Below are 22,194 nucleotides of genomic sequence, written 5' to 3'. Positions count from 1 at the left end.
AGCAGATAAGAATACATAGCAAGGTGTGTATAAGTTTTTGTATGAGAGACTGACTTGATTTTTAAACTTTCACTTAAAGCACAATAAATAAATTTAAAAAAGAATATGCTCTACTAGATTTTAAAAAAGAAAGATTTTTTAAAAATTTGCTGATGTTCCTTTTACTATTTTTCTTGCTCTTAAAGGTAGAAATGCTCTTTAGTTTTAGAACACTTGAATTTTTCTGTTTTAATCACTTATTTTTTTAATTTTTTTTGAGAATATACATAGTAGAACATACACCAATTCAACAATTTCTACATGTACAATGCAGTGGCATTGATTATATCCTTTAAGTTGTACAACCGTTCTCACCCTCTTTTGTTGCTCCCCCATTAACATAAACCCACTGCTGTCTAAGTTTCCTATCTAATCTCTCCAGTGACTGTTGTTAATTTGCTCCCTAACAGATAGTTTTTTAAAAGAGCACAATATTCCAGGCCCATATATTTAACTAATTAAGCTAAACTATTGTTTGGTTTAAAGGAGACTTCAGAGGATATTTTTGGTTTAAGTTTTAAAAGATTATCTCGGGGCAATAGTTTTAGGGATTCATCCAGCCTCCATGACTCCAGAAAGTCTGGATTTCACAAGAATTTGAAATTCTGTTCTGCATTTTCCCCCTTTTGATAAGGATTGGCAATTGCTTCTGATAATATATGATTCCTATCCCTCATGTCTAGATGGACCTCATGATCAAGGAATTTCCATTTTTCAAGAAAACTTTGAATTTTCTGGTCACTCCAAGGTGTGATTAACTGGCCTGAAGACTTCTCTGCTCCCTGCATTTCTTTTCCTCACTTTACTTTCTGAGATCTTCTAATAATTTTACTTTGAAGTATCAGTATCCATTTTTATTTCTGAACTTTCTACTGTTCTTTTCTCTGCAATCACAGAACCTAGTCCAGGGTCCACAGAGAAATGACACATAGTCTGAGCTGCTGGAATTCAGGTAAGGAAGTCTTAGAGGGCAGAAATGTGTTTACTCCTTTCTACATCTTACAGGCTCTGAACCACACGGGGGGTCCAGCCACTATTAAAGGCCTTAAATGTGATTAATCAGACCTACCCCTACATATAGGTTCTTTCTGATTAACTCAAGATAAACCGATTTTGGACTTTAATTTACATCTCCAAAATCCCTTCACAGTGGCACCTAGATGAGAGTGTGATTGAATAACTGGGCCCACATTCCCAACTGCAAAGTGAGAGGCTGTTGTTGCAGTCCTACAGATGAACTATTCCTTCACCCCCACACTCCCAAATGGTTGCCTGAGTTAATGTAAATGACTCTAGTGATGTCATTTGGGTCTGGCATCTGAGAAGTGCTTGTGACTTGGAAAGAGTGATCCTAATGGAGGGTTATGGGAAGAGACCAGATTTCAACTGGTTGGGGTTGAAAGGGCAGTCAATGTCTTACTCTTGAAGTGCTATTTCTGAAGCCCAGATGGAATTTCAACACCAAAAGCCTCTGTTAGTCTCAGGGGCATCAAGAAGAACCTCTCATTCTCTCAGCCTTTCCTCCTTTCTCTTGAGATCTCTTCAACGTGATGATCTGTAGTCCCACCCCATGCTTGAGCACTGATGTGACGGCCACCACCCCACCTTCCATCAAGGGCGTGAATACAATCATCAGCCCTGTCTGCATTCCTAAAGGACAGAGGGGACACAACATCTGGGTGCCTATCAAAGAGAAGTTGCTTCCTAATTTGCCCAAACTTTGAACACTCTACTCAGAGGTCTTCTCTGATCTCGTTTTTGATGGATGTAACAGTTCTGATGATGACCACGAGTCATGGTGCATTCAGGACAACCTAGCTCTTCTGTCAGGTCTGTAATACAACTGCTTTTGTTACAGAGGCAGGTGCCTCTTGTAGTCTTTGCATTTGTTCTCTTTTGAGGGGTCATAGTCCCCCTTCAGTTGAAACTCTGCCATCTTGACATGTAATTTATGGTCTCTATTTCATCTTCATCCAAAAGCTTTAATGGAAGACCCACAGATTCCTTCTTCAAATATCAGCAAAGCCCATCTCCTTTAAGATTTCCTTGATTATCTTTTGTAAAGTTTAGCCTTAAATTCTTCTGGGGATCTCTCATAATAATGCCAAGTCTGGACACGTTGTTAGTTGCTGTCAAGTCAACTCTGACTCATGGTGACGTTATGCATAACAGAACAGAACACTGCCCGCTCCTGCACCGTCTTCAGATCGTTGGCATGTTTGAGTTCATTGTTGCAGCTATTGTGTAGTCCCTTCCACTGTATATTAGACAGTATTTTTGTGATCCATAAGGTTTTTATTGGCTAATTTTCAGAAGTAGATTGCCTAGCCTTTTTTCCTATCCTGAGTCTGGAAGCTCCACTGAAACATGTACACCGTGGGTGACCCTGTTGGTGTTTGAAATACCAGTAGCATAGCTTCCAGTATCATAGCCACACACAAGCCAGCACAGTATGACAACCTGACAGTGGTTTGGACATAAGCTGTATAAATTTACCCACTGCCATGTCTGGAGGCGATTCAGACACATACTCATTTGTGTTTCTGTCTTTGTCAACATGAAACCATCCTGATTCACTCTTCCTATTTTCTCCCCTCTTTTTGGGATCAATGGGTTCAAGGTTTTTCTTTGTGGAGATTCCTCTGCATCCATAGCATTGAAATCTTATACGTTTGCAGTAGAGCTAGAAGCACCATCATTAGGTAAGCCGTCATCGGCCTGATAGGTAGGAATGGAATATTTAGTGATCTTGGGGAACCAAGCCTTCTTGTCCAGAGCTCACTTGTAGAGAGTGTCAGCCAGCTGCTGTTGGAAAGAGTCATTTTCTCCCTCAGGATCTTCCTGGGCACCACCAGTCTTGGTGTCTATGTATTCTTGCGTTTATAACTCCTCTTCAAACTCATTGTTCCCATCCAAGTTGTTGCTGCTCCTGTTTTCTACCTAGCCCAGGGGTAGGGTCCAAGCAAGCAAAATGGCCAGATGATGCTGGTTCGCTCCCCCAGGTTCTTGGCGCTATTGTTCAATTCAGGCCACCACCGAACAACGTATCTGAGGGAACTGCCAGGCACTATTTTAAACATTTAACACACTAAGTAATTGAATCCTCACAGCAACCCTCTGAGGTAGGTACTGTTATTAACCCCATTTTACAGAAGAGGAAATCGAGGCCCAGAGACATCAAGTATATAGTTGGCTAGTTGTCCCTGGGTGGTGCAGTTTGCACTTGGCCAAAAGATTGGCAGACCAAACCCACCCAGTGGCATGGTGGAACAAAGTCCTGATGATCTGCTCCTGTAAAGATCACAGCTGAGAAAACCCTATGGGGCAGTTCTACTCTGTAGCACGTGGGGTCGCCATGAGTTGGAATCGACTGGATGGCACAAAACAACAGCCAAACCAAAAAACAACAAGCCTGTTGTTGTTAGTTGACTCCAACTCATAGCGACCCTATAGGACAGAGTAGAACTGCCCCACAGGGTTTCCAAGGAGCAGCTGGCGATTGGAAATGCTGACCTTTTTGTTAGCAGCTGAGCTGTTAACCACTGCACCACCAGAACTCCGAAAACAACAACGGTGGATAAGAAAACTGAGATTTGTATTTGGGCAGGTCTGACTCCAGAGGCCGCATCCTTAAGCTACCCCTTTCTACAGTCTCCAGGAGACTAACTGGCCTAAATCCAGACTGCCTCCCACTCGTTTTTATCATTTAATAGTGAAAATGCCCGTAACTCCCTAGCCCACTCTATCACACTGTTGTCTCCAGAATACTGTCTGCACTTTCTGGCTGTGACCCAGCCCTCCACTTGCCCCCTCCCTAACCTGCCCCTCTGCCTCCTAATAAACTGCAAACTCCCTAATCTCCTCAGCTTCTCCTTGGAGCCTTCATTCCACTTCCTGCCTTAACTGAAATTTAAGTCTCCCTTGAGGGCGCCACACCCCTGCAGCCTTCAGAAAAGAGAGCTGTTTATTTTCTGATAGGTGAGAGTGCTTTCCTTTGCTCCAAATTGCTGCTTCCAGACTACTCCTCTCCCCAGCTCCCAATTTCTGGTTCAAAATCAACCTACGCTTCCAAGGCTCAGCCACTGGGTTAGACTGCCTTCTTCCTTTGTTACTGCTACCTATCCGACCTCTCCAGCTTGCTGAGGGGGATGTTGGCACCAGCTGTCTCTCTTCCCATGGAGACTACTCATGGGCTACTTCATTGTTCACATGGAGGACCCGTTCCTCATCTGGCCTCTCAGCAACTTGGCGACTTCGTCCCCAGGACCTTCTTCACTCACTCCAGCTCAGCCACCCATTCTCATGTCATGTGCTGGACCTTGTCACCTGAAGCTGCCCCTCCTTGAGAATCACTCATTCAAGCAGCTGCTCTCAGCTACCATCTTCCAACCTTCTACCGAGCTGTTTGTTAACTCCCCTCACAACCACTTTTTGAGTCTCAGGACCTCCAGATCAATGATGCCTCTTCTTCCAACCCCTTAGCTCCTTCCTGTCTTTGCTCTGTATCCAGCTTTGATGTGATGGTCCTTTATTTCAACAACTCTCTTGTCAACATATCAAACTCCCTTGGACTCTGTATTTTTATCCTTTGCATCTATCTGGCAAAATACCAACCCTTGATGAGCCCCGTGATGTATTTTCTCCAGGATTTTACTCTGCCAGCCAACAAGTATTGGAGAAAGTCACACAACCAGGAAATGGCCACCACTCCTCATTCATGATCATCAACTCAGCCAGGCTCCCAGCATTGCTTAGCAAACTAACCACATTACAATGCCTATTTTAAACCTCATGATCCTCAAACCTAAGAGGCTCCTCTTTCTGACTTTCCCCTCACTTTCAACTGATGATGTCACCTTTTATGTCACAGGGGAAACTGAAGCCATCAGAGGGAAACTCCCTCAACTACCTGTTTCCAGACCCACACCCCTCCTGCATCTGGGCCCACCCTCTCTTCTTCCTTCATGTAAGAAGGGTGAAGTGTTTCTCCAACTTAGTGTGCAGCAGAATTGCCTGGAGGGCATGTTAAAATACATTTCTGACTCAGCAGGTCTGGGGAGGTGCCCACGGATTTTCATTTCTAGCCAGTTTCCAGGTGAGACTTGAAACTGCTGCTCCGAGGACTCTACTTTGAGACCCACCGGAGTAGAGGAATGCTGTCCTTCTGCCAGGCTCTCTACCCATGTTCTGCATCATTTGGGTGGCGTGGCACAAACCATTTCACTCAAATGCTAACCGAAAGATTAGCAGTTAAGGCCCACCCAGTGGCTTCACAGAAGAGAAGCCTGAAGATGTGCTTCCATAAAGATTACAGCCAAGAAAATCCTATGGAGCTCAAGTCTACTCTGTAACACATGGAGTTGCCATGAGTAGGAATCAACTTGATCGCAATGGGTTTGCTTTTTTGGTCTCAGGGAACTTAAATAATTGATTACCCATTTTTCGTCCTGAATCTTCAACCTCTCTCAATTCTTCCCATTAACATTTAAGCATGCCCAAGCCTCTCTCTCTTAAAAACAAACACCCTGTCCCTACCTGGCTTCCTCCTCTGGCTACTACCTGTATCTCCCAGTCCCCTCATGGCCAGATTTGCAGAGAAGCAGTGCGTGCACCTGGTGTGAAAAATCATATATAAAAGACAGTTTAGGGGGTTAACTGGGGGGAAATTTCAGTATGTTCTGGATATCAGATGATATTAGGACCTATTGGAAACCCTGGTGGTGTAGTAGTTAAGAGCTATGGCTGCTAACCAAAAGGTTGGCAGTTTGAACCCACCAGGCTCTCCTGGAAACCCTAAGGGGCAGTTCCACTCTGTCCTATAGGGTCACTTTAAGTCAGAATCAACTCAAGGGCAACAGGTTTGGTTTTTTTTTTTTTTTTTTAGGACCTATTGTTATTTTCTTAGATGTGATGACACTGTGATTATGTAGGAGAAAGTCCTTATTTTTAGGAGGTGCGTGGTGAAGTATTTAGGAGTGAAGTGTCATGATTTTCTCAAATTTCAAATGGTTCAAGAACTGCATATAAATATTTGCACGTATATATAAACAACAATTGTTAAATAGAAGTAAAGTGAATTTACAGATGATTATTGTACTATGTTTTCAATTTTTCTGTATGTTTAAAATTTTTCATGATGAAAAGTGGGAGGAAAATGACCTATTTCCTCACTTCAGGCTGGTGTCTGCCTCTACCATGTCACTCAAATGCTTTTGCAAAGATTGCCAATGACCTTCAAGTCATTAAATTCCCACTTTTTTAGTTTTCCTCTTACTTGACCTCCCACAAGTATTCAACACTGTTGACCAACTCTTTCTCGCAACACTCTTTCTTTGGCCTCCAGAACTTAGCACTCTTCTGGTTTTTCTCTTGTCCCTCTGGTTGCCTTTGTTCCTTTGTTGGCTCATCCTGCATGACCTGGCCATGTTGGAGTCGTCAAGGCCAGTTCTAAACTCCTCTTCTCACTCTACATTCTCCCTCCAGGGAATCACACCTATACCATGACTTCAGTTCTTATTAGCTGATTACTCTCAAATGTATGTTTTTCCTCTATATAGATCTGTATATCTTTGACTGCCTACCTGGCATCCCTATTTGGATGTCTCAAAGGTACGACAAACTTAGCACATTTGAAATCAAAATCATGACCTTCTCTCACAAGCATTATCATCCTCAGATCTGGACAAGAGGGGCCCTCCCTGGTCCACGGCTTTAGAGGCCCCACCTATCACACACAACCTATCTCACACAACATTTGTTAAAGGATAGCTGGGTACCTCTGTCACTTGGGATCAGGCCCTCAGTGCTGGCACAGCCCAACCTGAAACCCTGAATATTCGCTCTCGTAATTAACACTGTTCAGGCCCCAGGGAAATGCTTCTGCGATCTTTGTATCCTGGAAACTAAAGGTGACTACAACCAAATATTAGGAAAATTTGATGTTGTACCTCTGCCAATCTCTGAGGCATAGGCTGCTTTGGAGTGTAGGAAGGATTTAAGCAGTGGAAGAAGCAGGTAAGAGAAAATACAAAGTAATTAACTTTTCAAATATGACCTCTCAAGTTGAATGATAAAGTATCGTTTCTCAATAGTACTGAGTGCCCATTTTTTCTTGCTTTTCTTTGTGTTCTAAGGGTATCGATTCAAAGTCCCCAGGAGTTAGCACTGCATTTGTAACAGTTACACATCAACAATTCTTATTATTGTTAGTTCGTATGCATATGGGTCTAGACATGATCTATGTGAAGTATGATAATGAGTCTCAATATTGGTATTTAGATGGATCTTGCTAATTAAGAATAGTTTGCTTTTTATTAAACTAATGAAATTAAAAAATTTTTCAAAATAAAATTCAGCTTTATTTAGTTTTATTTATAATATGATTATTCATTCTACTTTGCATTTAGCCTTTTAAATTTAATAGATAATTTTGAATATTTTAAAAGAAAAATAACCAATAAACATATATTAAAATGATTCGAGGGTTTTTTTTTTAAAAACACTTTATATATTGTGGTGAAAATACATTTAAATTTTGTGTATTTTGACTACAATTGTGTTTTATTTTTCAACCCCAGGTCATTGAGAATAAGTACAAATTGAGATAGAAATGGAAAATATGAGTGTGGAACTGAAAGAAGTACACTGAAAATGGAAAATAGAAAAAACTATCTTCAGAGAAGTAGCCTTCTTAAATTTTTAAAAACTGTGGAAAGAGTACAAATAGAGGCCACATACGTCCTCAATGTTTTGATCAGTAATCAAATCAATAAAGAATATGAAGTTTCGAGGATTTTATCTGACCTGTTAAATGGTAGATTTGATGAAAATGATTTTCTGGCTCATTTTCATTATTTCAGTTAAATGTACAACTTGAACAGGTCAGATAAAATTCATACGACTTTATACTTTTGTTTGTACTCTTGCCCTGGGCCCCTCAAATGTCAAGGTTCTCTCTCTCCACACTCAGGACTCTCACTGTGAGAACCGGCCACCACGTTGTACCAGCATCGACTACCAGACCTGTAGGTGAACAAGTCTTCAGATGATTTTAGCCCCCAGCCACTGAGTCACTTCCAGCACGGTCCCCAGACATCGTAGAGCAAAGACCAGTGGTCCCCACTGTGCCCTAACAAAATCCTAACCCACAGAAATTGTGAGAGTTAATAAATGGTTATTGCTGTTTTGAGGAGTCCTGGGTGGTGCAAACAATTAAACGCTTTCTAACCAAAAGGTTGGTGGTTTGAAACCACCCAGAAGCGCCTTGGAAGAAGGTTTCACACCCCTCTTCTCTCCTTATCCACAATTTTCTTGGGTACTCTTACACCCACAGCTTCAGTACCATCCAAGCCTTGACTCCTAAGTGTACTTTTCTAGCCCAAATCGCTCTCCTAGCCTCCATAGATACATATCTCATGTATCACTCCAACTAAATGTCTGCAGTCACTTCAAATTTAATGCTTCTATCAAGCAAGCACTGGATATTCCCAAATTTAAATTCATCTTTTCTCTCAAACCTGCTCCTTCTGTGTTGTCCCTGGTTTCAGCAGATGGAATCACCAGCTACCCAGCTGCCCAAGCCAGAAACATGGGCGGCATCCCAGGTTCCTCTCTTGCTCTTTTCCCCAGGATCTAATGGCCAGGTCTTGGTGATTTTACTTTCCAGCTTCTTACCATGTCAGAGTTTTCCCTCCAGTCCTGCTGCCACTGTCTGCATACCCACCTCTGGGCCTTTTCCCCAGACCTCACTGCCATGTGACCACCAGCTTCATAAAGGTGAGCCCCAGCCTCCCTAAAGTGTTCAACCATCGCCCCAAACCTCTTCTGATCAGTCATGGCATACTCTCCTGACACTGCCTCTTTCCAGCTCCTAACTCTTCGCCCTGTGACCTCAACCTGAGTCTTGTCTCTGGACCTCTGGGCTCCAGGTTTGAACCCAGTTTTCCTCACCAGGCTACAGTGTGGCTTTCAGTGGTCCATCTGCTTCAGAGAGAACCCTTATTTTGGCTCTGGCCCCTGAACCTAATGTCCAACTCTGGCCATTTGGCTGGCCGCAGGCAGCTTGTGTCACCCCTATAAGGAGGGAATGAAGCACTGCCCAGGTGCCCCCCTCCTGGACTTTTGGAGATGTCACCTTCAAAAAAAAAAAAAAAACAAAAAAAACCCCACAAACCCATTCCTGTCGAATGGATTCCGATTCATAGCGACCCTCTAGGAAAAAGTAGAACTGCCCCATAGGGTTTCCAAAGCTGTAATCTTTAGGGAAGCATACTGCCACATCTTTCTCCCATAGAGCAGCTAGTGAGTTCGAACCACCAACTTTTCAGTTAGCAGCTGAGCGCTTAACCACTGTGCCACCAGGGCTCCTTGATGTCGCCTTACCCATCCTCAAATATTATCACCAAAAAATGTAGAACCGCAACTGCGCCAAGTGCTTCCAAGGAAAGGTATACCTTGGTGCGGGAGCTCAAAAGGGAAATTTGACCCTGAGAGGAAGGCCGGGGAACCCTCCCTGTGGATATGATAATGATAAGTGAGCTGATATCCGAAGAATGAAAGGGAATGAACTAGGAGAGGGAGGGAGGAAGGAGCCTTTCAGGCAGAGGGCTTGGCTATGCAAAGGCTCTGCGAGAGGAAGCACAGTGGACATGAGTGAGCCAGAGGAAGGCGTGGGTGACAGCAGGGGCAGGAGATGAAGCTGGAGAGGTCTGCAGAGCCTTAGAGGCCAGGTTAAGAACTCAGGTCTTTAACCTAAGATGAGTGGGAAGTCATTGAATGGGTAGAGTGTCTGAAATAATCAGATTTGCATTTCAAAAAGACCACTCTTACAGAGATATGCAATGTGGATTGTTGTTAGCTGCCCTCAAGTTGACCCAAATCCTGTCAACCCCAACTCACAGCAATCCGGACTCATAACTACCGGGCTCATATCCACCTCATGCACAACAGAAGAAAATGCTGCCCAGTTCTGTGCCATTCCCATGATTGGTTGGGGATCGAACTGTTGTGAGCCACAGGTTTTTCAGCTGCCTGATTTTCAGAAGTAGATCACCAGGTCTTTCCTCCTAGTCTATCTTAGTCTGGAAGTTCTGCTGGAACATATTCAGCACCATAGGAACACACAAGCCTCCGCTGACAGATGGGTGGTGGCTGCGCGTGAAGTGCACTGGGAATCAAACTGGGGACTCCGGCATGGAAGGCAAGAATTCTACCACTGAACCACCAATGTGTGGATTAGAAAAGGCCATCCCCAGCCATTCCAGGGAGAGCAGGAGGGCAGCTATTACAGTGATCCAGGAGATCGATGATGGCTGGACCAGGGTGATGGAGGGATGGAGAGGAACGGGCGGACTTGAAATATGTTACAGCAAATAAAATTTATAGAACTCGATGCTGGATTCAATATTGTGATGCTTACACTGAACTCCCTAGATCAAATCCTTTGAAGGCAGGGCCCCGTCTTATCTTTGCTTGTAATAACCAGGTCCTGAACATCCCTGGCAAGTAACAGGCTCTATGGAGTGAAACTGATTAGCGGTCTCCCGATCGACCCCTTTCACCTCTAAGGTTCTTTACTTCCTTTTGCACTTGTCAATAATCAAACATCTATTTGACATCTCACGGAGAGAAATGTTGCCAAGTTCCAAAGGATAAACTTAGAGGGAAGTTAACACAAGTAAGGTCTAACTTAGCCCTTAACATGAACAGTAACAATAAACTTGCTGCAAATGTTGCACAAGGGATACACTCTGGCCACCATGTGGTTGTGGTGACTCCGAAAGTTTCTCTGCTGGTGGTGGGGAGGGAGCTGTGCTCCATTATGCCTCCCAAGGAAGGGGCAGTCACTCTGACTGTGGAGGAGTCTGTCACCAGGGCTGCCCCCTGCCCTCCTAGAGTGCTGCTGGGCTTGGAGAGGGGCTGCCCCAGAGGCCTTGACTTTGCCTCCATACTCCCCTCCTCCCCATGCTCTCCTCCTCCCCACTGTGTTCTTCCCCATCCTCGCCACCATGTGTGGTCTGATCATCCAGCAGGTGGGAGCTCCAAGTGATGCCATGGCCAAAGAGGCCACAGTGGTAGGGCCTGCCTGTCCCCAGTGTGGCCAGGTGGGGCTGTGCCAGACTGGAGCTGTACCAGAATCTGTGTCCACAGTGGGGGCAGAGGAAGGGCTTCTCACCGAGGTAGTGGGCCATTGCCAGTGCCTGGGGAAACAGCAGGCCATAGTCCTGGCAGGTGGACCTGCATGGGCTCAACTCAGGAACACAGTCATTGCACAGGTAGCTCATTTTCCCCAGATGCCTGAGCCAGGTTGGCAGTCTGGGTGAAGTGCTTGCCACACTTGGGGCAGAGGAAGGGGTTCTCATCCAAGCACGACTTCTCATGGCAGATGAGCCTGGGGTGGTGGCCAAAACCTCATCCACAGCTGGCTGGTATGTACAGAGGTGTGCTGCAGCAGGCCGGAGCTCTAGGAAAGCCCTTGCCACACTGGCTGCAGAGTAGGGGGCTTGGGCAGGTGTGTGCTGGAGACAGTGCTAGGCTAGGTGTGAGCTGTGGCAGAGGCTGCAGCTACCCTGGCTGCAGGAGTTGGGGGTGGTCACCCACCTGGGAATGTAGGCACAGGGCCAGGTGGGCCCCCTGGCTGAAGTGCTTCCCACATTAGGGCTGCTCACCAGGCTGTGCCGGGAGAAAGGAGAGGTGGGGGCAGCGGGAGGGGGTCCATTTTCCAAGCAGGAGAAGGGCTTTGAGGGGCACCCTGGTAAAGGAGGTAGAAAAGGGTCAGTAGTGACAGCTGAGGGATGGGGGGGCTCGTTTCTCTACCCTGCCCCTTTGCATTGTTAGTTATTCTACTACATGTAGAAGTCCCTGGCAGTGCAAATGGTTAAGCGCTTGCCTACTAGCCAAAAGGTTGATGCTTCCAGCCCACTCAAAGGCGACTTGGAAGATAGGCCTGGCCATCTGCTTCCAAAAGGTCACAGTCTTGAAAACCGTACGGAGCATTTTTAGTCTGCACACACAGGGTTGCCATGAGTTGGAATGGACTTCATTTCAGCTAACTACTACTACAGGTATCTTGTGCTTCAACAAAATAATAAAGTTTCCTTTTGTATACTTTGTATCTCTCATTTTGTCTAACCTAGTACTCCATATATGCTAGCCTCGCTGACAGAGACTGAACGTCTGGGGGAACTAAATACCCCAGGAAGGCCGGGGTATTTAGTAGTAGAACAGAATGGGGGCGGGAGAGGGGTACGCGGGTCACGCTTAGATTCAGAAACACCTGGCAGGGGTAGTCATTTTTCTTGGGGCTGGGTAGGAGAAAGGCAGTTTCCGTATGTCTCCCACATGGTGTCACGTAAATAAACAGCTATGTCTGCGAAGTTCACAATTATGGGGATGAGAGAGGACAAGGGGTCACTCGCAGCAGAGAGGGGCAGAAGGAGAAAGTAAGAAGAGGGCGGGGAGCGTGGGGGAGAAGGTGGCGACTGGGGAGCTGAGAGGAATCGAGGGCATGGGAGGGAAGACAGGCGGTGGGGGCGCAGGCTGTTTCGGAGTGAAGCCACAGGGGCCAGGAGGCAGAGACAGAACAGACGCTCCGCGCGGTTAGGACAGGAGAGAACGCGCAGCCCCTGCAATCCAGAGAGTCGGGTTAATTTCACACTCTTCGGCTTCCACCCTACTCCTCCCATCTGTTTCTCTTCCACAGAGCTCCAGGAGCAACGCCCATCTTCCTCTGGCCCCAACATCCCGGGAGCGACACACTCCCTGGATGGCTGCGATCAGAGAGAAGGGGAGTTAGGATCCAGAGTTCTGGGAAAGCAGATGTAGGAAGGGCCTCCTACAGGGGTCAGGTAGTGCTGTCTATTTCTTCAGGGTACGTGGTTGAACGCCAGGTCACCAGGTCTGCCATACTTGCCAGGGCTGGAGGCTGCCCGCCTGGGTCCGCAGTATTGCGGTACCGGGAACGAGGGGAAAAAACCAGACCTCCCAAGCGTGGAGTCCGCCCCGTCTGCGGACTCGGGAGGGCCCTACCTGCGCTGCAGGCTGCCTGAGAAATCGCCAACCCAGCGAGCCCCGCAGGAATGTGGGGCGCGGGCAAGAAGAGCAGCGGAAACAGGGAGCGAGGGACAGAGGGGCTGCGGGGGACGGGGGAGGCCACTCAACCTCCAGGGTCCCGCGTGGAGCCAGCTCACTGCCCGGGGCCTGGCGCGCGTCGGTGCGCCTCTGTCCCCGCTGCCCCGGGCTTGTGGTTGTCCTTCGGGCGGAATTCGAGGCCGGGGGCAGCCAGGGTTTTACTGGACGCCCCCATCGTTCTGCTCTCAACTGCTAGTTGGACATGCACAGAACTACAAATCCCGGACGGCCCTCCCTCCACTCAGTTCTGCGGCCCGCGGGCACGGGCTCACACACACTCATGGGAACTGTAGTCCCAAGCTTTGCTTGTCCTGCTTGGGTGTCGACCGCGGTGGCTAGGAAGCCAAGCAGGATCTTACAGCCCTCCCTCCTCCCTCTCTCACTTCATTTCCAGCTATAGAAACGAGCTTCTTGAAGTAACATGGAATTATTCCCATTCCAGACATCACGGTTCTGTCTATAAAGATTCCCTGCTCTCTTGAGCCACTTTCCTGCTTTCCCGTGGGTACTGAAACCCCGAGTTTCAGCCTGGAATATTCAAGTTTTAGGGAGGCAAGTTTTGGGTTTGACTTCCACACACCTCTCCATTCCCAGCCTGTCCCTTCTCCAGCTTGATGGATCATTCCTATTTTCTCACCTATTTACTAATTTGGAAGTTCAGGAAAATGGGAATTTGACTTTGTGAATAATCTCTGACATTTCCTCCCCATTTCCAAGGCTGATTCTACATGATTTCTGGGCCTCTCTCCCATTTTTTCCCCCTTCTTCTTCTCATAGACACCCCTGATAAACACAGACACAGAACTGCAGGTTTCAAAGAGGAAAAAAAGCAGATTTGTTGTTTTTGGAGGAGGATGTGAAGGGGAGGGTTCACCTTCCCAACATCTTGTACAGATGGGAGGTTGGGGGTCCATAGAAAAGGCAGTAGAAGGGGACACAAGCCCCACTCTGTACAATATAGAAGAATTTGATATAGATACTTTGTATAAAAGCCACTTGTCCTCATTTGTGTCCTTCTGCTGGTTGGCTGGGCTGGGGGGCACTGGGGGACAAAGAAGCTGGGGTGGTAGGCTGGGACACAGGGACACCCTGTGGTCCCTGTCCTCTGGCTGTCCCCTTGCAGGGTCACTTTGGATCCTTGGTGGGGGCATAGCAGAGCTCCAGTGGCCGGGACACCTTCCAGAACTTCTCATTCACCAGCTCCAGGGTCAGTGAGCCATTCAGTGTCTAGGGAAGGAGTAGAAAAGAAGCAGGGGGGAGATTAAAGTTGGAGGAGAAAGACAGCAAAGGAAAAGACAGGCAAGAGGTGACGAAGGGGAGAAAGAAAAATAAAAAGAGTGCAGGGCAAAGCAGGAGAACATGGAGTGATGGGGGAGAAGAAAGAAAAGAGAAGGGAGATGGAAGATAGAGAAAAGGGCTGGTGAGTTAGGAGGTCAGGATCATGGTTGTGTGGCCACCTCCCCTCCTCTCCCCTCTTATATCACTGCTCTCAGAGGCTCTCACCGTGAAAGCTCCGCCACCGGGGGCGATGTAGATGGTGTACTGCTTCTCGCTGACACCCTCCAGACTGGGCAAGGCAGGCTCCTCAGGCCCATCACCTCCTCCGGCACCCCCGCCCTCCCCACCACCCCCATCAGGTCCTCCAGCATCAGAGGCAGCCCCTCCAGGCCCTCCTGGCTCCCCTGCCTCTTGCTGCTGCCTCCGCTCAAGGGCAATGCGCAGGGCCAAGTACTTGGAGAGATGGTCCACTGTGGCATTCCCAGTTGTCTTCACATACCTGGAGTGGGAAAGGGGAGGTTTAGGGCACAGGAAGCCTCAAAGAGGGAAGGAGGGTAGGGGATTTTCCAAAAGGGCCTCTGGGTTAAGGTTTCTTTCTGGGTTTGAGGGAAGCCCACTTGTGATGGAAGTCTATGTGACCTTTGGTTTCTCTGTGTCTGGGGGAAGACACAGCTCCTCACCTAGTCTGGCAGTATTCTCCCTTCTCCACGAGCAGGGGGTGGGGCCGGAACACGAGCTCGATTTCTCCACCTGGCTCCGGGGGACTGGGGGCCCCAGGAGGGCTTGGGGGCCCCAGGGTTCCCCCTCCCAGAGTTCCTCCCCGGTCACCAGAGTCCTCAGAACCAGCACCCCCACCCACCCCACCAGCACCGCCTCCCCCTGTCCCTACACTGCTCCCCCCTGCGCCCCCTCCACGGGGTCGCTTGGGAGCAGGGCCTGGGGCCGAGTCAGGGGCAGAGTCTGAGCTCACGTCCTCTCCATCACCCTCTCCCTCCCCAGGCTCTCCTTCCCCCCCACTCATCGTTGTGGTCTGATCTGACCCGGGCATCGGCCGCCTCACACGCTGGGCCCTGTAGAAGCAAGTGGCTAAGATTAGAAAACATCAAGGATAACGGATTTAGATTTTAAACTTGAGAGAATTATGAGATCAGGCAAGTCTTAATGATACCTAATACTTACTAACGCTAGCTACAGGCCAAACACCCTGCTAAGTGTTTTGCTCTGGTCACCTCATCCTATAAAAGAGTCATTGATTATGTCTACTACATGGCTGGGGAAAGTGAGGCTTAGAGAGGTTAAGTAACTTGTTTAAGCTCATAGGACCTCACTTCCCAAAGTTTGGTCCAAGAACTAGTAGCGTCAGCATTACCTGGGAGCTTGCAGCAACACAGAATCTTGGACCCGACTCCACGCCTACTGACTCAAGAATTTTCTTTTTTACCAAGACCCTCAGGTTATTTGGAAACATATTAAAGTTTGAGAAATGCTGGCCTAGGAGGTGATTTAATCGCCAGCAGTATCAAGGTTTATGCTCAAAATCACTGCTGTTCTAACTTCTAGAGAGAACGGAAGCTATTCTTATGAAAGCTGCAATTCACATCCATGGCTCCCAGGCCTGACAACCGGGCTGTGGTCAGCTCCTAGGACACTGAGACTAAGGGTTATGGTTACTCGGCTAGCCAGCAGCAAAGCCAGCACAGGGTGTCTGACCCACGGACTTGTCCCACCAGTCCTGCTACCCCCCTCCCCCGGCCTCCATACCTGTGCATGGCCTGCATGCGCAGGCCCTCCTCGATGCTGGAGCTCAGTGCCTGCTGGTTGTGCAGGCGGCTGAGGCGGATGAGCACCCGGTCTTGGTGGGCCTCATATTCCTCCCGGCTGGGATAGATCTTAGAGATCAGGGCATCAAAGTTGGGGTCTGGCCGCAGGGACCGCTTGGATACTAGCTTCTTGCGACAGGTGGGGCACTCCTTGTTCCTGGGAGAGGCGAGGCCTGTGTGGTTAGTCACCAGGGCATTGAAGCCCAGGGTGAATCAGGACCCACGAAGACAGTCCCCACTTGGTACCCTTTCACCTCATCTCAAACATGCCCCTCCTGTTACCCGCTTCTCAGGGCTGTGACGATGCAGTCGGAGCAGAAGCGGTGGAGGCACTCCTTGGTGGTCATTGTATTCTTCAGCATGTCCAGGCAGATGGGGCACATAAGTTCTGAGTGCAGCGACCGAGGGGAAACTGCAATCTCTGTGCCATCCATGATGGCTTCCTGGAGGCATCAGTGAGTGAAAAGGTGGTGGTGGGTTGGGAGGGGAAAAGGCACAAGTGGTCCCTAAAACAGGAGTTCTGAGAAATACAGTGAGATAGCAGAATATGGGTGCCTCATCTTGGTGCTTGAAGAAGGTGGGAATTGTGAGACAGAGAGGGGCTGCTGCCTTGAAGAAAATGGAGAAAAGAAAGGATCTGTGTCTATTAACCAAGAGTAGGGACTCTGGAATACGAGGATTTGAGGTTTGGGGAAGAGACTGGGGGTGGAGGTAGGAGAGTGGCACAGATTTATGGTTTGGGGAAAAAAATTTCTTAAAGTGTGGTCGTCGTACCGCCAATATTAGAATTCCCTAGGATATTAGTTAAAAATGCAGGTTCTGGGATTTCATCGCAACTACTGAATCAAAATGTTTGGGGGTGGGGTCTGGGAAGCTTCATTTTTAATAAGCTCCCAGTTACCCTGGAGTTGACTCTTGGCTCATGGTGACCCCATGTGTGTCAGAATAGAACTATGCTCCATAGGAATTTCATTGGCTGGCCCCATGTGTGTTGGAGTAGAACTGTGCTCCACAGGGTTTTCACTGGCTGATTTTTTGGACGTAGATCACCACACCTTTCTTCTGAGGCTCCTCTGGGCTGACTCCAACCTCCAACTTTGGGTTAGGCAGCTGACTGTGTTAACTGTTTACACCACCCAGCGACTCCAAACAAGCTCCTAAAGTGAGCCTTATATGCACTGACTTAAGACATGAAGGTGAGGAATGAGGGAAGGTCATTCCTGTATCTGCTTACTATCTTTCAAATACAGGTTGTAACGCGGCTGGGCTGTTTTGAGGATTAGATGAGATAATAAATGTAAACGCGCTTTAAAAAGATTAAGATAATTCAAAGGTAGGGCTAAAGAGTCTGTGAAATCCGCAGGGGTGGCAGAATGGAGCAAAGAATGAAAAAGAGGCGGTGTGATGGGGGTTTGTGGGATGAGGGGTTTGAGAGGTGGGGGCAAGCTGTAAAGAGAAGATCCCTCGTCACCTGCGGGGTCCGGTGCAGCTCATACAGACTCAATTCCCACGTTTTGCTGGCATTCTGGGCATTCGCTGGCGTCGTCATGGTGACCGGACACAGATCCCCCCCACCAGGGCCCCGCAGCAGAGGAGGAGGAGGAGAGGAAGGCTGGGGGGAGAGGAGGAGGGGTGTTAGGGGGCCGCCCCTCGCGCAGACCCCGCCCCTCCAGAGGCTCCCCCTCGGCCCCGAGCCGGCGCAGCCTCTCACCCGGCTCCAGCCGTCGGCGCCCCGGTCGCCGCGCCTCTCTCTGGGCCCGGACTCCCGGGCCGAGTTCGCGTAGTCTGCAGCCCGTGCTCAGACAGCAGCTCCCGCCGCCGCTGCCGCCATGGCCCGGGCACTGGGGCCCTACGTCACTTCCGCCTGCCCCTCCACTCCCCAACCCGGGCGGCTGAGACGTCACCCGCCGCTTGGGGCGCGGGTGGGACGCGACGTGGACTCGGGGTTCCTCCGCCCACGAGACACGCCCGCCTCCCAGGGGGAGCCGGGGTCCCCGGAGTCCCGCACCACGTGGGAGCACGGTCCCGCCCCCGGTCCAGTACGGTCGTGCGAAGTGCCCCCGAACCTAAGCCGTCGTTCTGCTCCAGATTTCCCCCTACCCAGGGCCACCGCCCCGAAGGGCGGGGCCTGGGTAGCCCGGACCCCAGGAGGGGACCGAGGGCTCGGGAAAGTGGCCACCTCCCCCACTCTGAGTCCCCTTGGCGGCCCCGGGAAATCCCACCTCTTTCCAACTTCTCTATAACCCCAGCCCGGGATCCTGGGGGAAAAAGCTGCAAAAGATCTTTTGCCGCTTCAGCCCTCCTGTCCTGCGAGCGCGACTTAAATCCCAAGGTGCTCAGGATTCCCCTTACCACCCTGGGGACTTGTTCCACCCTTCGCTTTGACTCTCCCTAGACCCTCCGACCCGCTCTCCCCCTCGAGGTTTGGGGGCGGCGGCTCGGGACGTCCAGACTCAACTCTCGGCCGGAGCCATAGACTCGAGAATTGCGTTTGGACAATCAAGAGCCGCGGCCCGGGGCGGGGAAGGGAGGAGCACGGGAGGAATGGGGCAATGGAGACACCACGCGGAAGCAGGGACACACACACACACACACACACACAAGATGGGGCCCCTATCGGGAGGGGGTGTGCGCTTGTGGTGGGGGGCATAAGGGGCAGAATGTCTGCAGTGGTAAGTGAGCAGAAGCCTCCTCCAGGACTCTCAAGGAAAGGGAATGGGAGAAAAGAGGACGGGGCAGAGCAATCCCCATTGAAGGCTGGGGATGAGGGGGATAAGGGAGAGACCTTCATGGGCCCCCTGTCCCCCACCAGCCCAAGCTGGGGCTCCCGGACTTGGGATGCGGCTACCGGGGGTGGCCTGTCTCTGGAATAGGGTAGCAGTGGGTCCCATCCCCCCACTTCCCAGGTCCCCCCCTACTTCCCTGTCCTCTCCTTCTGTCCGTGGCCAGTCCTTATGTGGGCTCCAGAGTCGATTAGCGCCGACCCCCTCCCCTTCCTCCTCCTCCTCCTCCCAGCCCCCTCCCTTCTGCTCTCCTCCAGTTCCTTTCATCGCCTGGTCCATTCCCCTAATCCTGGCCCCCTCCCCTAATCCCCCCCATCGGACCCCAAGCCGGCTGCAGCTATTGTAAGGTGGAGAGAAAGGAGAGGGGGGACTCAGAGAAAGGAGAAGGGTGGGGGAGGGCCACCTGTTCCAAGACCCCCTCCCAAGGCCGGACTGGACACTGGGATAGGCCCATGAACAAATCACCCTTGGGGACCATAAAGACCCAGGGAATTGGGGTGGGGGGGCTGAGGCTGCAGGACCAGTGGAAGGGGGTGGGACAGAGACCCCTCCCTCCAAAAAGATCCAGAGTGTCACACATACACAGTGACACACTCTCTCTTCTCACACCCGGCGGCGGGGGTTACCCTGGGAGACCAGGCAGTGAAAAGGAACAATCCTTTGGGAAAGGGAAAGGAGGGGGAGGTGGGGAAGGGTCTGAGGGCTTGGACACAAGAAGAACCGGAGGTGGCAGGGAAGAGGATTTGGAATTTATTAGGGTCACAAGCACTCCTGCCTCCCAAATTCAGCATTCCAGAGCCATACACTGCCACCCCTTTTGTAGCCTGGGAACTTAGAGTCCTCATCGGCAGGAGGCCGGGCAGGGTGGTGGGGGAGTGAGCAGAGTCCAGGGTCCTTGAGGCAGTTACATGAAAAGACCTCCTGGGAGGAACAGAAACATTTGGGCAGATGAAATGACAGCGAGATGAATGGGCTGGGGGGCGCCCACTTTTGTCCCTGGCCTACAGGAAACTCAACCTTCTCCCAGTGGCTCCAGACTCTCCCAGCTTGCTTTCTCATCTCCTCTGAGTTCCACTTCTCTGCCCTTTCCCTCCCCACACCAGCCTCATACCAGTGACTTCCACTGAGGCCCCTGTGATGTATCCACTGTCTTCTGATGCCAAAAATGCGACCACATCTGCCACATCTATGGGAATGGTGGGGAGAAGGCAGAATCCTGTTCACCCCCATAGACTCAAAGCAGCTTTCACCTTCCATCCAAAAACACCTCATCCCCCATCACACACACACACACACACACACACACACACACCCACCCACCCCCACCCCCACCCCCACCCCAATCCTGGTGAGGTCCTCTCAAACAGATAAAACAAACCTTGAGGTCTTTGCATTCAGGCCCCTCTCCCCACTCAGTGCTCACCCTCAGGGTCCCCCATGTGTCCCATTGGGATCATTCCAATCACCTGTAAGGAAACACTCATATGTGGATGGAAGTTTCTTTTATGAATCTTTTTGTCCACTGAGCTGAAGTTTGTGGCCCTCCTTTCTTTTGTCATTCATCCTTTTGTACACTTATTGAGCACCTACCATTTGCCAGGCTCTGTGCTCAGCATTCTCTCTGAAGTCCAGAGAGGTTATGTCTGAATGATTCTGCCCACAGCTTCCTACCTTGTCCAGCACTTTCTGTGGCATTTTCTGTGTCATGGGTGTTGCAATGAATCCTGGGAGGACAGAGTTACAGCGAATCCCATGTCTGTAGAGGGAGAGTGAGAGCTGACTCTGGAGGGGACTGCACACTGACCCCCTCCCTCAGACCCCCCCACATGCCTCAGTGAAGGACCCCACAACCACAAGGGTCTGACCAACCGTCCAAGCTCCCTCGCTATGGTCTGGGTCAGCCCAATCACTCCTGCCTTGGAGGCAGCATAGTTTGTCTGTCCTACATTCCCCACCTATAGGCAAGTCAGAGATGTAAGATGAGTCATTAGTTCCAAGGAGGAGCTCTCCTCTCTATGCCCACCTGGCTGGCTGACCTCCTCAGTTTAGCCTGACCTTTCCTATGATGCTACTGATGTTGATGATGGAGCCATGACAACCACTGGACACCAGGGCTTGGGCTGCAGCCTGAGTGACTAGAAAGACACCCTAGGGGGAGAGGGTAACAAGGGAGAAAGGATCAGCTAGGGTGACAGCCTTCTCCAACCCCCTCCCCAGGTTGGGGAGGCCAGAAGTTACAGGTTCAGAGGTCACCACCTTGAGGTTGACAGCTATAACTTTGTCCCAGTCATCCTCAGACATGTGAAACAGAAACTCATCCCGGGTGATGCCAGCACAGGACACAACGACAGATGGTGGCCGAGAAAAGCAGGCCTATGGGAGGGGGAGGTTATACACCAAAAAACTACAAACGGCTGGGCAGTGGAGGCAGTGTCAATGCTTCAAGGCAGGCGAGGTCGCTTCGCGTTCACCTGCACTTGTTCTAGCAGGCACTTAACAGCCCCAGCCTCAGACACGTCAGTTTGGAAGGCAGCGTGGGTCCCCCGAGACGCCCCCTCCTCGCTTCCCGGCCCGCCCAGCAGCCGCACCGTCTCCTGTGCCGCTGCCCCGTCTAGGTCGCAGGCGGCCACCGCAGCTCCCTCTCTGGCCAGGCGCACGCTAATAGCCCGGCCGATGCCGCTGCCCGCACCTGGGACGGGAGAAAACACGCCGGGAGCAGGAAGAAAGGAGTGGACAGAGGTCAGAAGTCACTGGGCGCAAAGTTAGTAAAATTCGGATAAGGAACTAGAGGTCACAGAAGCCGCGTAGTCCGAGGGCGCGCCCCCTGACATCACTCTGGAACCCCAACCCACCCCGGGAGAACACCCCTCAACCTGTGACCAGGGCCAGCGCAGAGCGGAGCCGGAGCGGAGACGCCATGGCGGGCTGCGGGAAGGCAGGCACCACAGCACCGAGCCAATCCCAGCAGGGAGGGGGCGTGGCGAGATCAAAGCCGGAGCCAATAGAAAACGCACCAGCGTTAGGCCATCTGCGGCCACCGGCGCACAAACCTCCCACCGCGGGGCGTGGCTACACAGCACCGATGATGGGCCTGGGGAGGCAGGAGACGAGGACTCCTCACACTCTACACCGCGCAAAAAAGACAG

At 50.2% G+C, this 22,194-nt stretch overlaps 2 protein-coding genes and 1 pseudogene across 3 annotated transcripts; all 3 read right to left on the bottom strand.

Moving 5' to 3' along the window:
• On the bottom strand, positions 1-13,342 carry LOC104847010 (17S U2 SnRNP complex component HTATSF1-like; annotated as a pseudogene).
• Positions 13,343-13,978: 636 nt separating this feature from the next.
• RING1 (ring finger protein 1) lies at positions 13,979-18,117 on the bottom strand. Its single transcript, XM_003421045.4, has 7 exons — positions 17,977-18,117; positions 17,737-17,877; positions 16,548-16,708; positions 16,207-16,422; positions 15,126-15,515; positions 14,671-14,944; positions 13,979-14,394 (listed from the first exon to the last, which is right to left on the bottom strand). The coding sequence occupies exons 2-7, from the start codon at positions 17,812-17,814 to the stop codon at positions 14,293-14,295; spliced, it is 1,221 nt and encodes a 406-aa protein (XP_003421093.1). The 5' UTR covers positions 17,815-17,877; positions 17,977-18,117; the 3' UTR covers positions 13,979-14,292.
• Positions 18,118-19,775: 1,658 nt separating this feature from the next.
• Positions 19,776-22,009, bottom strand: HSD17B8 (hydroxysteroid 17-beta dehydrogenase 8). Of its 2 annotated transcripts, none has more exons than XM_023540183.2 (9): positions 21,922-22,009; positions 21,520-21,737; positions 21,305-21,421; positions 21,104-21,196; positions 20,918-21,003; positions 20,720-20,804; positions 20,472-20,514; positions 20,160-20,234; positions 19,776-19,969 (listed from the first exon to the last, which is right to left on the bottom strand). In XM_023540183.2, the coding sequence occupies exons 1-9, from the start codon at positions 21,965-21,967 to the stop codon at positions 19,953-19,955; spliced, it is 780 nt and encodes a 259-aa protein (XP_023395951.2). In that variant the 5' UTR covers positions 21,968-22,009; the 3' UTR covers positions 19,776-19,952. The 2 variants fall into 2 exon arrangements, with proteins under 2 accessions (XP_023395951.2, XP_023395952.1); XM_023540184.2 differs by having other exon boundaries at positions 21,637-21,737; positions 21,922-22,006.
• Between the last annotated feature and the right edge of the window lie 185 nt (positions 22,010-22,194).

Source organism: Loxodonta africana, chromosome 1 (assembly GCF_030014295.1).
Source record: "Loxodonta africana isolate mLoxAfr1 chromosome 1, mLoxAfr1.hap2, whole genome shotgun sequence".
Classification (NCBI taxonomy): Eukaryota; Metazoa; Chordata; class Mammalia; order Proboscidea; family Elephantidae; genus Loxodonta; species Loxodonta africana.
Note: the sequence above shows the minus strand (reverse complement) of the source record. Positions and strands in the feature narration are given on the sequence as shown.

Excerpts from the sequence above, each read along its gene's own strand:
- RING1 (XM_003421045.4), bottom strand. The coding sequence starts at position 17,814 with ATGACGACGCCAGCGAATGCCCAGAATGCCAGCAAAACGTGGGAATTG. Across the intron at positions 16,709-17,736 it reads AGCTGCACCGGACCCCGCAG|GAAGCCATCATGGATGGCAC; the intron begins GTGACGAGGGAT and ends TGATGCCTCCAG. Across the intron at positions 16,423-16,547 it reads GTCACAGCCCTGAGAAGCGG|GAACAAGGAGTGCCCCACCT; the intron begins GTAACAGGAGGG and ends CGCCTCTCCCAG.
- HSD17B8 (XM_023540183.2), bottom strand. The coding sequence starts at position 21,967 with ATGGCGTCTCCGCTCCGGCTCCGCTCTGCGCTGGCCCTGGTCACAG. Across the intron at positions 21,738-21,921 it reads TGCGCTGGCCCTGGTCACAG|GTGCGGGCAGCGGCATCGGC; the intron begins GTTGAGGGGTGT and ends CTCCCGTCCCAG. Across the intron at positions 20,515-20,719 it reads CACAGAAAGTGCTGGACAAG|GTGATTGGAATGATCCCAAT; the intron begins GTAGGAAGCTGT and ends GTTTCCTTACAG.